Below are 13,502 nucleotides of genomic sequence, written 5' to 3'. Positions count from 1 at the left end.
TTTTGGATGCATTTAACCAATTTGATTTGTAACCGATCAAAATTTTCAGTGTTAACTCTTTTGACTTTCTCATTTCTCTATGTTAATATTGCGTGTGTACTCATTTTTTATGTTGATGATCCTTAGTGATGAAATTCTTCAGTAAGATTCGGACATAATACGTCTTCTTTAATTGGGAACTTAAAGTGATTGAAAACGTTAAAATGTATAAGAGCTTAGAGTGCAGGAAGTGTGTCTGACAAAAGCATTCACACGAATGAGAGTTGAGAGAACTGTGATTTTGTTTGAAAATGTTTAAGAGGAGGGTGTGACTTGAAAAAATCTCAAGGCAAAAGTCGCGTCTTGCAGGACTTGAAAAAGTCTCTCTTCCAAAAAGTCTTGCTGCGTCAAAGGATTTTTTTTATATAATAGAGAGATTTACATATGTACAGGATTATTTTAACCTCAAAATTCCGAATGTCCGAATGGCACATTCTGAAAAGGAGCTTTCCATAGGCAAACAAGGACATTTCCATTTAGGCAGAACACACTGAGAAAGAGGTCTATTGTATGCCAAGGCACATCAAGTGTTACCACAGACACTGAGAAGAGATTGAATACAAAAATTACTTACTATTAGCAAAAACAATTTCTACAATTTCAAAAGCATTATAGCAAGAAATAAAACATTGCTATTGCAACTCTGACAAAAGTATGTTATGCTATGCTAAAATAATGAGTGTCCAGGCTTGGTTTAAATGCTGAGAGTGTTGGATCTTTTGTAATTTTGGTAGTTCAAATATTCCAGAATATGGGTGTTCTTTAGTTAAAAGCGTTGATGGACATAGATTCATGTTGAATGACTAACAACAAGAAAGTTCTGTCACTTTACGATTGACTGTGGTTCATCAGTATACACTGGTGGTTACAATCAAATCTGAGTTTAGCACAGCATTTATGAGTCTAACTTGAGATTTCATGAATGAGAATTATTGTCTGTTTTTCCCTCTGCTTAAGTTTAAAATGATTTAATATAAAATGTACATTTTCATTCTTATTGTTTCATTTGCAGGTTTTAAAACATTTGTTAGAACGCTGCATCAGAAACAAAGACAAACTGCTCCTTTTTTCATTTTCTACAATGGTAAGTATTACTTTTTATGTTACTTCAGTTAAACTTTAGTTGAATCAACTAAAATTTATGTACATACTTGCTTTATACTGGTAGTGATAAATAGCAAACTTTGGGCCCATACTGTATGCAATACCTGAACTACAGACTAAATGCTGCCTGTAAAATTTGTGGTTTTTAATTAAGTACTCATGTTTTAATAATTTAAAAAAGGAAGCAGCAATGTAGATGTCTTGTGGAACTTTTTTTATTTTCTCCTTGACTTTCTTCACCAATGTGCAATACATGATTAATCAATTTTGGAAACACCCTGTTTAATGTGGTGCTCTGTTTAGCTGTAAAAATCAATTAATTGTTTATCAAAATCTGGAATCGGAAATCCAGAAACCAGACAGTCTCTTGAAGTACAAACATGCACAATCACTGCTAAATTATTAGATTATATATCTTTAGATTAAGGGTGTCAAGCACTGGTGGTCCTGGGGTAAACCTGTTTGAAGGGTTAACACAACTTAAACTTCAGTGTGGTAAGTTGGCTGGTATAGCCTACACTCTTTTTTTTTGTAGAAAATACATTAACAATATTTAATTTCAAATAAAAATAAGATTACATTTTGTTAAAAGTATATATGCAATTAATTTTTTTTATTGGTGGTACAGATCTAAACACGACACACTTTGTATATAATGAACTGGTTTAGTGAATTCGTTACATTTTCTATTTGCTTATTTGTTAATGACCAACTCCTTCTAAAATTTACAATTACATTTTTTAAAATGATTAATATTTACATATATCTGCAAAAGTTTAAATAATTTAATACCATACCATCAGCTTGGGGGTGAGAGTAGGAGTGGTGTGTTGCTGCCTTATATTTCCGGGGGTTCAGATCTTGGCCAGAAATGATATGTGTGAAATAAGCATAACCTCTTCATGTCTACAAAATTTCTTGCAATGTTCTTAAGTCATGGAGGTTAAGTTGATTGACTGTTCTATATTAATCTGATATGGACATGTGAACATGACCAGTCATGGACTTGCATACTTCCCAAGGTCATTTCCTGTATTGTGCATATCCTTGCCAGGATTGGTTGGGTCTTGCTGAGACACTGCCTTAGAATAAGGAAATGAATGAATGAAAAGTAATTTTATATTCAGGAAATTATTTTATTTTTATTTATGTAAATATCTTTTTAATCAATGCATAGATGTAATATAATATGTTTATTGGTAAAACATCAATATTTGTAAATCATGGAGGAATTATTAATGGTACAAAATCATAAATGAAAAAGTGCATATATTTGGGTGTTTTCATTTTAATTGGCCTTCTTTTTACCCTGTTTTTTCTGTAATGTGTGTTGTCTATCTGTCATCGGTTTTCACATTTTTTCTTCTTTTTATAGTACACTTTTGAAAGACAGGATTCATTTTCTTAATTTACACTAAATTTTCAAAATATATTACATGTATTGTGCATTAACTTGGGGTTCTATTATACAATGATTTGTGTTTTACAGGGATAGCTCCTTACAGCCTTGACGTGTGACAACACAGCTTTAGAAAAATTGATGTTTACTGTATAATGATTATGTTTTGTGTATGATGATATAGCCAAAAAAGCAGTAAACTACACTTTAATACTGTATATATTATTAATTGTGCCACTGAAACCTAGCTCAGTATTATATATGGTGTCTTGTATTTCATTAAATTAAGGCCAAAGGCTTCAAAGGAGTATTACGAACAGCCACAGATGTGACCCATGTTCTTTGTTGTGTTAAATAATCTATATATATAATTCACTAAGACCATGGCAAGCAAGACGCACGCAAGACAGAGCCCCGCCCGCCAACTCTTACCCTCCTCCCGCATCATGGGATATGCACGACAGAGCCCCGCCCGCCAACTCTAACCCTCCTCCTGCGTCCACCCTCGCTCTCGAGGCATGAGCTGGCAGTGCGCATGGTGTACGCACGACAGAGCACTGCCCGCCAACTCTAAGACAATGGCGTACGCACGACAGAGCCCCACCCGCCATGAGCAGGCAGTGTGCATGGTGAATGCATGACAGAGCCCCACCCGCCAACTCTAAGACCATGGGGTACGCATGACAGATCCCCGCCCGCCAACTCTAACCCTCCTCTAGCGTCATGGGATACGCACGACAGAGCCCCGCCCACCAACTCTAACCCTCCTCCCGCGTTATGGGATGTGCACGACCGCGTCCACCCTCGCAAACTGTTTTACACGCTGCATACAGCGATTCCCATCTGCGACAAACATACTTCTTCTTAGATGGTTCTGCAGGAACGTGGAAAACCTTTGTCTACAAAAACCTGATTCATACCATACTAAGAGCATATAGTGTTTTTGTTGGCTTGCCCGCCCGCCTGACTGTTACCAGCATTCACCTCAATGTACTGAAGTGTAAAAGTATCGCAGCTGCTACCTCACAAACTGTCCTTATTCCCCGGATATCTATATATATAAAATCCCTATGTGCGTCCAGGTGTCCGTATGTGGGTGTCTTCTGATGAAGTGCGTATGCGCGGGGCACGGTGCGATGCACGATATTACTGTCAGAGAAAGTTAGAGGCGTTTTACGGAAATACAAACCAGTATTACTGCGAGAGGATATTAAAGGTACACAATACAGTGACGCATATTACAGCCACATACAAGCCAGTATTACTGTCAGAGGAGATTAAAGGCATATTACCGACGCACACGCCTGTATTACCGCCAGAGAAAATTAAAGGTATATTACGGACGTACAAGCCAGCAGACGTACAAGACGGTATCCTTCAATAAGGGCGCGCACAGGCATCCTTCAATAAGGGCGCGCACAAAAAGGCGAGCCTCAAAAGGGCGACCTCATTTGGGCGCAGCGAATAAAGGCGCGCGTAAATAAAGATCTGCACCTTTGTTGCTCTTCACATATTCCAGAGCCATTTGAACTAAATTATCTACGAACGCCTTTATTTGCCGCGCTCAATTGAAGTCGCCCTTTTGAAGCTCGCCTTTTTGTGCGCGCCCTTATTGAATAGAGCCGTACAAGACAGTATTACTGTCACAGAAAAAGACACACAATACACGGCGGCAGCCCACGAAGAATGGTCAGCTCAGCAAGTAAACATCAACAAAAGAAAGGCTGAAAGAAAGAAAAATACAACCAACAAAAAGAATGAGGTCAAAGTCCCTTGCCATTTAATATAGACTGTTCCTACTAATGTTTATGCACTACTGTTCTAGCGCCCGTTATTGTAACGGGCTAAATAACTAGTCCCTGTATAATTCACTAAGCAGCCGACCATGGCACGCAAGACAGAGACCATGGGATACGCTAAAAGCAGCCAGAAACCGAAAAGAACAATGAAAAGTCAACGTGGCTCAGAGGTGCATGTAGACTGTAGCAGATAAGAACAATGAAAAGTCAACGTGGCTCAGAGGTGCATGTGGACTGTAGCAGAGACGAAAGCGACTGAGACGGTGTTTGGTGAGGTGTTGTGTGCGGGCACATGAGCATGACGCGGGAGGTGGGTTAGAGTTGGTGGGCGGGGCTCTGTCGTGCGTATCCCATTTTCAGTCACGGACAATTGTATGTTGCTCTCTCCAGAGTTCCATCTTTTCATTCAGTGCGCATGGGGTACGCACGACAGAGCCCCGCCCGCCATGAGCAGGCAGTGCGCATGGTGAACACACGACAGAGCCCTGCCTGCCAACTCTAAGACCATGGGGTACGCATGACACAGCCCCGCCCGCCAACTCTAACCCTCCTCCAGCATCATGGGATACGCACGACAGAGCCCCGCCCGCCAACTCTAACCTTCCTCCCGCGTCATGGGATACGCATGACCGCGTTCACCCTCGCAAACTGTTTTACACGCTGCATACAGCGATTCCCATCCACAACAAACATGCTTCTTCTTAAATGGTTCTGCAGGAATGGAGAAAATCTTTGTCTACAAAAAACTGATTCATACCATACTAAGAGCATAGTGTTTTTGTTGGCTTGCCCGCCTGCCCGCCCGCCTGACTGTTACCAGCATTCACCGCAATGTACTGGAGTGTAAAACTATCACAGCTGCTACCTCACAAACTGTCCTTATTTCCCGGATTTCCCTGTATAATTCACTAAGCAGCCGACTATGGCACGCAAGACAGAGACCATGGGATACACTAAAAGCAGCCGGAACCGAAAAGAACAATGAAAAGTCAACGTGGCTCAGAGGTGCATGTAGACTGTAGCATGTAAGAGCAATGAAAAGTCAACGTGGCTCAGAGGTGCATGTGGACTGTAGCAGAGATGAAAGCGACTGATACGGTGTTTGGTGAGGTGTTGCGTGCGGGCACATGAGCATGACGCGGGATGAGGGTTAGAGTTGGCGGGCGGGGCTGTGTCGTGCGTATCCCGTTTTCAGTCATGGACAATTGTATGCTGCTGTCTCCAGAGTTCCATCTTTTCATTCACTCACAGTCGTATCCTCAAACCCACCCCATTTGGACAACTCTGTCTTTCAGGAAGTGTTCACACATCAATAAATAATTGTGCGACGTATGCTACGCCGCGGGTTGGCTAGTGTAATATTAAAACACTAATAAATAATCAGCATTCAGAACTTGCTACACTGATAAAATAGGTGTTATCCTATGTTATAATTTTTCTTTCTAGCAGTTTTACATAACTGTTTTCTTTTAAGGTTAAGGTATATAGAAACCAGAAAGGAATGTTTGGTCATGCTGAATTTCACTAAATATTTTTAGGGATGTTTGGTCATTGTCTATTTCTTTCACAGGGTAGTTGTTGCCAGCAGGGAGTACAAGGAAAGTCTCAGTAGGAAGTCTCTCTGTACGTGAGATATAAAGTTTAATCTGTTGAAAGATTGGTAGTTTAAAAGTCCAGGTGTGCTTATTAACAAGAAAGCCATTTTACTGACCCTTACACTCTAATTTCTTTTCCCAAAAATATGTATTTTTCCAGACATTTTCCAGTATTTTTCCAGAGTAACTAACATAAAACAGATGGATGCTATTAAGATGCAAAGAGTTTATTTTACTTAGTAATCTACATTTGTTATATATAAGGTAACTTTATTTTAAATACAAAGTATAAAGGAGAATGGATGTTAAAATATTAAAACATTTGTTATATAGCCAAACTATATATTATTACAAATTAATTTACCAAGAGTAGAATTTTAGCTTTTAAAATCAGAAATCAAAATTGTTACTCAGAGTGAAGAAGTGCAGCAACTGTGGAAGTGGGCCCAGTGGGACAGATAAGAAAAGCAGAGTACACACATTCTACATCTTAAAAAAATAGTGTTTCCTTTCTTTCGTCATTTTAATAATTTGTATTTTTTAATTTTCTAAGCTTCTAGATGTGATAGAGCGATTCTGTATGGCAGAAGGCATTGAATACCGAAGGCTAGATGGCAACACAAAATCAAAAGAAAGAATCGCCTTGGTCAAAGAGTTTAATACCTCCCGTGATATTAACATTTGCCTTGTGTCAACAATGTAAGTTAATAAGAGATTTTATTTTTTTTAATACTGTTTTATGTTGAGACAAAAATGGCACTGCAGATTAAGGCAAAAAATTCCAGTTCTGTTATTTATATAGTTTTGTGAATGTATTTTGAGTCCATACTATCTTTTGTTTGCATTTTTTGATGGTTTATTTTTCTGTATGTATTTTATTGCATTATAATAATATATCTTTTTTTCTGCCACCAATATTGCCATCTTATTAATTGTAAGAAGCAGTGTCTAACCCTGGGTATACCCTGTCCACTCTGTGACAGTGTGTCCCCAGGATCTCTCCACACCCACTAAATTTGTTGTTTCTTTTCTTTTCAAAGCTTTTTACCAAAAATCAAAACAATATTCTAAAGCTGAAGTCAAACTGCCCATTAAGTTAAAAAAATGTTTGTTTTGTGTTTTTTTTTTTCTTCTTTTTTTTCTATTTGTTTTTTTTTTGCACTAGGGTTTTGGATTTTTATTGTTGAAAATCTCAAAAATTCGACAATGATAAGCATGCACCGCTGTCTGTTAATGCTGTGGCACACGAACATCGTGCATCACATGGTTGTCTGCTCTTGTGACTAGTGGCAGCATGCATGAAAAATATTCCAAAACATGAATCTGTCAAATAAAAATAACAAAAATATCAGTAATATTGCAAAAGAAAAAAAAAACTATTAACCAGTATATTCTGTACATACTCTACTTAAATCCTATCAAGGTCTAAGTCTCTCAGGCAGCTTCTGTTACCTTTATTTTGTGTTTTTTCTATGAATAAATAACATGCTTTAATAATTTTACAGTAATGGCAGTTTATGTGTTCCATGTATGCATCTTCCAAAATCACTTATTCTAATTTACAGTTGTAGGAGAGTCAGGGACTATCCTGGCAGTACAGGGCAAAATGCTTAAACCAGCTATGGATAGGGCACTAATCGATCATTGGACTCAATAACATAAATGTGTATGATCAGTCAGTAGGCTAGATTTAAAACTCATTAGGTAATGCCTGATGTGATTCATCACAACACAGCCAGATCTTCACTGTCTGTCTACAGCTGCATACCACTCTTTCCTAGTCTAATATCTCCAAACTAAGATACATAATTTGGAGCACTTCATCATTAACAATTCAGTTTAGCACTACTCTCGGTCCTATTTTGGATGGAAGATAAACAGAAGAGAAATGTTATGTCAAAATGAACACAGTAGATAAGGCCAATTTAAAGTCTTAAAATGTTGTCTCATCCATTAGAATATAAGCCACAGTATTAGGGTGTTTTTTCAGATGAGGCTGCTTTCTCAATAAGTCAAGGTACAAAACAAAGGTAATCCTCACCAGTCCTAGAAAAGCCTGAATCTATCTCTTGTTTTGAGGTCAAGTCCATCTAGTGATAGCTTCAGTTGTGGCCATGCTTTACCTTGATCTATAGTGAAGCCCAAATTATTTGGATCACAATTACAAAAATAGTTTAGGATTAATATGTGAATTTGTTTTTTGAAGTATATCGAGTAGAGCCGCTATATATGTTTTTTTCCAGGCAACGGGACACACAAATGATATCATGAAGGTAGGAGGCCCAATAAGCATAATGGGACCTAAGCAGCCAGCCCAACAAATGCTAGAAAGTGTTTGAGGAGCTGTGCCACTCAAATGAAAGGACATGACACTGCCACTGTTCACTTGAAATGCAAAAATATGTCTTTTTTTTCTTTTCCTTCTGTGATCTACCTAAGGGATTTGTCAATATCCATAAGTCATTGTGGTAGTTATTAGGAAGCAATCCTCACCAAGGTACTCAATAGGTTCATCCACTCCGAGCATAGGAAAGGCATTCATTTCTGAAGTTACTAACCAATCACCAGCGGTCTAATTTCTATAAATTTATGTGGATTTGATGTTTAATATATGTGCACACCAAACATCAGAAAAATGCATACACCAAAAACAAAAAAAAAAGATTTATAAAATCTGGTGTACACACATTTCTACACAATTTAGCTTTATAAATCGTCTATCTTGTAAATGTGCATCCGTTGATGCACCTCAAATCCTTCCTGGTTGCCCCCCAGAAACAACCATATGTGGACTATGCTAATGAACCTCATACACCTACAATCAAGTTACTATAGACCTTCCTTGGCTGGTAGAGTAGCCCCCCCACCTAACGCATCCAGCCAGTGCCAACTGCATTTGAGAAAGTCTATGTTGCACTTCACATAGTATTGTAGTGCCTCTCCTCTGTGCTGTAGGGGGTCACGGAAATATGTAAGGCGCCAACATCTGAATGGGAACCCTGGCCACTGTCAGTCTCATGTTGGCATCACAGATGACTTGTGCATAAATGGAATGTATCTGCTTACAGATACCAAAAGCAGTACCATTCTCGCTTTATGCCCTTATTGCAATATGAGTGCTGTCAATTGCCTCAATTATCTTAGGAAAACCAGACACTGCTGAACATTTCCTTTTTATATTGGCATATAAAACCAAACCATATGGAAACCGAATGTAGCACATTGTCAGTTGTTCATGGCTTCTAATATGGTGGGCATGATGGAGCTGAAGCTTTGCTGAGCATGGCCAGTTCCCTCTGATAGTGCTTGTTGCCAGAAAGTCAACTATTGGTAAAACCTAGATATGAACAGGTGTAGCGTGATTTCAGTCAGTCTGTCTTTCTAATGCTAGGGCCAACTCAGCACATAGTTCTAAGTGAATGGCTCAAGGCAGCCATAAGATCATAAGCCAGTCCTCATCATGGACAAAAAAAAATCACACCAATCTCTAAAAACTCATTCCTTTCATATACAGTGTGACCAATTTCATAGACTTCAAGCAGTGCTAAATAAGCCATGTTGTGTCGAAGTATTAGGTTATAATTAGACTATAGGACATGATAGTTATAGCTTTCTGTAAGCAAGGATTGAATCATGCCTGTATATTGTCACGCTTGGGTCACAGAATTGCACAGAAAACAGAGGAGGTTAAAGAGACTGGAACTTTATTCAAACACTGCAAACAAACATTTGTTTCTTTAAAAGGTTTTAAACGTGCTCCTTGACAGGATTGAGTTGACACTTACGTTTCTCAATTAAAAGTAAGCACAGGTATCTTCTTCTTCGAAGGAGTATGTGTCAGGAGCAGGAAAAGTCTGAGAGAGAGAAGGAGAAGCAAAACAATCAATTTCAAACTGACAGAAGCCCGTACAAGCTTTTTAAGTCAGCGGAGTACCGTGCGAGATGTATATTACGTGACAGAGCCATCAGAAAGGCAAGGAGGAATGTGAAGGTAGTCTGTCAACGTTTTTCAGGGGTTTTCCCAGTAGCGTCTGTATTCTCTGGAGGTGCGATCAGCTCCGCAGGATTGAATCATGCCTGTATATTTACAGTAATCCCTCCTCCATCGCGGGGGTTGCGTTCCAGAGCCACCCGCAAAATAAGAAAATCCGCGAAGTAGAAACCATATGTTTATATGGTTATTTTTATATTGTCATGCTTGGGTCACAGATTTGCGCAGAAACACAGGAGGTTGTAGAGAGACAGGAACGTTATTCAAACACTGCAAACAAACATTTGTCTCTTTTTCAAAAGTTTAAACTGTGCTCCATGACAAGACAGAGATGACAGTTCAGTCTCACAATTAAAAGAATGCAAACATATCTTCCTCTTCAAAGGAGCAAACAATTCAATAGGGCTGTTTGGCTTGTAAGTATGCGAAGCACCGCGGCACAAAGCTGTTGAAGGCGGCAGCTCACACCCCCTCCGTCAGGAGCAGAGAGAGAGAGAGAGAGTTAGAGAGAGATAGAGAGAGACAGATAAAAAAATCAATACGTGCCCTTTGAGCTTTTAAGTATGCGAAGCACCATGCAGCATACTTAAAAGCTGCACACAGAAGGTAGCAACGTGAAGATAATCTTTCAGCATTTTTAGACAAGCGTCCGTATCGTCTAGGTGTGCGAACAGCCCCCCTGCTCACACCCCCTACGTCAGGATCACAGATAGTCAGCGCAAGAGAGAGAGAAAGAAAAGTAAGTTGGGTAGCTTCTCAGCCATCTGCCAATAGCGTCCCTTGTATGAAATCAACTGGGCAAACCAACTGAGGAAGCATGTACCAGAAATTAAAAGACCCATTGTCCTCAGAAACCCGCAAAGCAGCGAAAAATCCGCGATATGTATTTAAATATGCTTACATATAAAATCCACGATGGAGTGAAGCCGCGAAAGGCGAAGCGCGATATAGCGAGGGATTACTGTACTGCATTTTGGAAGTGACAACAGGTAGCCAATAAAAACTGATAAACACAAAAATGTTCTTCAGTGCAAATACACAGCATTGTCCATCCTAAAAGGGAATTAAAATAAAATATATTCATCATTCATCTTATTTATCACTTTTGATAATTTATATGGTTGTCACATAGATGCAAATAATAATAATTGCTCATTGATATTATTATATATGTGAGTCACCATTTAGATGATTTGGTTGCACTTCCCTGCTTGATCAAGGGTCTTGTCATTTCCCATTTTCTCTCCACAATTAAGTATGAAATCCTTAGAAAGCTGACGTGTCAACACTGAAGTGTTTCGTTGCACCCAAAGTCTTAAGTAAATTACCATGGTAGGTTTGTTCTTTGTTATTTATTGGGTGGTAAAACTATATAATCTACTAAGCCTTTATTTCAAATGACCTTTTTTGAATTTTGAATGAGAGGTAGGAACAAACATCAAAACTCAATCCAGAAAGTGTGGTTCCATAGTTGTACAATTTGGCCTGTGCCTATTGAGCATTCCCTAGGTGTACTTTCAGTAGGGTTTTAAATTTCTCAACTCACTCTCTTTGCTGGACAACAGATTCCAAAACATTTGGTTGCCAGATTACTCCTCCCATCCTTCTTGGAGTAAATCCAGGATATCTCACAGTTGCCTCATATACTGTATAGCAGCTTGAAAGAAGGCTATGAAATTTTGTGACACCTGTCTACCTGCAAGTAAAGCATAAGAGAGTGATAGGTCCTAGTTCCTGCCATTTGCCCCTAATAGTCTTTTCAGTATCAGTAATTTGGAAGCCTATTTAAATATTTCAGAGACAGCATGGGAAAGGTGCTATATAAATAAAATGAATTATTATTATTGTTCTAGTCAGTTATCTTCTCCTTTGGGATTCCCCACATGTGTGAATGTCTTAATTCCTGAATAGCTTTGTGATATCAGGCAGAACAACCCACTACAGCCAATTTTTTTTTCTCTCCCAGCCAGTCCCACAATGTCCAATGTCATGCATTCACAAGGCAGTGGAATTTAAAGCACTTCCTGATGCTTTAACATCTGCATCAACAGGCTTGAGGCTAGGTTAGTAAGATCTCAGAAAAGATGCTGTGAGGTTTCTTTAAATCCCAAGTGGACTCACATTAAGCAACAATGAGCCAGACTGAATAACTCTCCACATTAGGAAGAACTAATAGTTGCTTAATTATGCTCAATACCAGAGGAATTCCTTTAGAAGTCAGAATAAATTATTTCTTCAGTGGCATAATCAAAGTAGCTTTCTCTTATAGGTTGTAATTCACATGTAGAGCCTTACTAGATAAGACTGAGAAAGTACAGTATAAGAACTCAGTCCCATTTTGGCCAGTGATACTAGCCATCTCTTCTCTTGAAAATCAGACTTGTATACAACATTAGCAGTAAAGATGGTGTCTTGTCCTTGAATGAGTCTTCCTTGGCATGGATTATTTATAATTTTAACTTTAACGTCAGATGAACGGCGAACACGTGAGAAGGCAACATAAAGTTGTCCATGTCCAAAAACGGGTTCAGAGAGGTAGATGCCAACCTTGTCCATGGTTTGTCCTTGTGATTTGTTGATGGTCATGGCAAATGCAGGTTTAATGGGGAACTGTCGGCGTTTCAATGTAAAAGGTAATTCTAGCTCAGAACTTGTAAGGTCAATTCTAGGAATGAGAACAGTATTGTTAGCATGTGATCCTGTAAGAAATGTCGCTTGAATAACATTGCGTGTCATTGTGTTGACGACTAACCGTGTGCCATTGTATAAACCCTGTTTTGTGTTAAGGTTTCTTAATAGCATGATTATTGTTCCGTTTTTAAGGGCAAGGTCTATGTTCATTGTCGTCATCAGAGTCAACTTTGTCTGAGCTTAGAAAGATCTGTGTCTCTCCAGGAAGTAATGAAATGACTTGGTTATTAATGTGATTAACATTAATATTTTTTGGACATAATATAGTGCGTTGTGTTAACAGGGGTATTTGGTCTAATGTGATTGCTGTTCCAAATATCTCTTTTACTAAGTCGTCTGAGATAAAGGATTGTGGAATGGAAATAATATCTGGGTGAAGTCCATCTGTATTTGTGAGTGTACCATTTCCCAGTTGTATTAGCCAACTGTTATATTCTGGATCTGGACATCGCATGTTTTGTACCAACTGTATTGTTTTAAAGCAATGCCAATTGTCTGCGTATTTTAAGGTGGACTGAACAATAGCTGAGCGCATGGCATGTGGAACAATAGCTAAGCATTGTCTAAAATCTCCTCCTAATAAAAGAACTTTTCCTCCAAAGGGAATATTATTATTCATCAACGTTTGTAGAAGTTTATCAATGGTGTTGAGTAAGTGACTGGATGCCATTGTACATTCATCAATAATTATCAGTTTTGCAAGACGGATGTCTCGGGCATTGCTACTGTGAATGTTCATAGTGGATACTGATGTCTCTGTGATTGGGACCGGTATTTTGAATATTGAGTGACATGTACGACCATTTATTAACAGATTTGCTGCCACTCCGGAGGATCGCAGTCACTGTTAATATGTTTCCTTTTCTGCAGTTGAACGGTTAATA

General features: G+C 38.7%; 1 protein-coding gene across 3 annotated transcripts in view; it reads left to right on the top strand.

Moving 5' to 3' along the window:
• ercc6l2 (excision repair cross-complementation group 6-like 2) overlaps nt 1–13,502 on the top strand; it is a 99,011-nt gene that overhangs the window by 39,287 nt on the left and 46,222 nt on the right. For all 3 annotated transcript variants that reach the window (XM_028805339.2, XM_051929657.1, XM_051929655.1), the window contains exons 11-12: nt 1,052–1,123; nt 6,490–6,635. In XM_028805339.2, coding sequence (XP_028661172.2) covers nt 1,052–1,123; nt 6,490–6,635 — 218 coding nt within the window. The remainder of the gene's footprint in view (nt 1–1,051; nt 1,124–6,489; nt 6,636–13,502) is intronic.

Source organism: Erpetoichthys calabaricus, chromosome 7 (assembly GCF_900747795.2).
Source record: "Erpetoichthys calabaricus chromosome 7, fErpCal1.3, whole genome shotgun sequence".
Taxonomy (NCBI): domain Eukaryota; kingdom Metazoa; phylum Chordata; class Cladistia; order Polypteriformes; family Polypteridae; genus Erpetoichthys; species Erpetoichthys calabaricus.
This window is presented reverse-complemented; position numbering and strand designations above follow the sequence as displayed.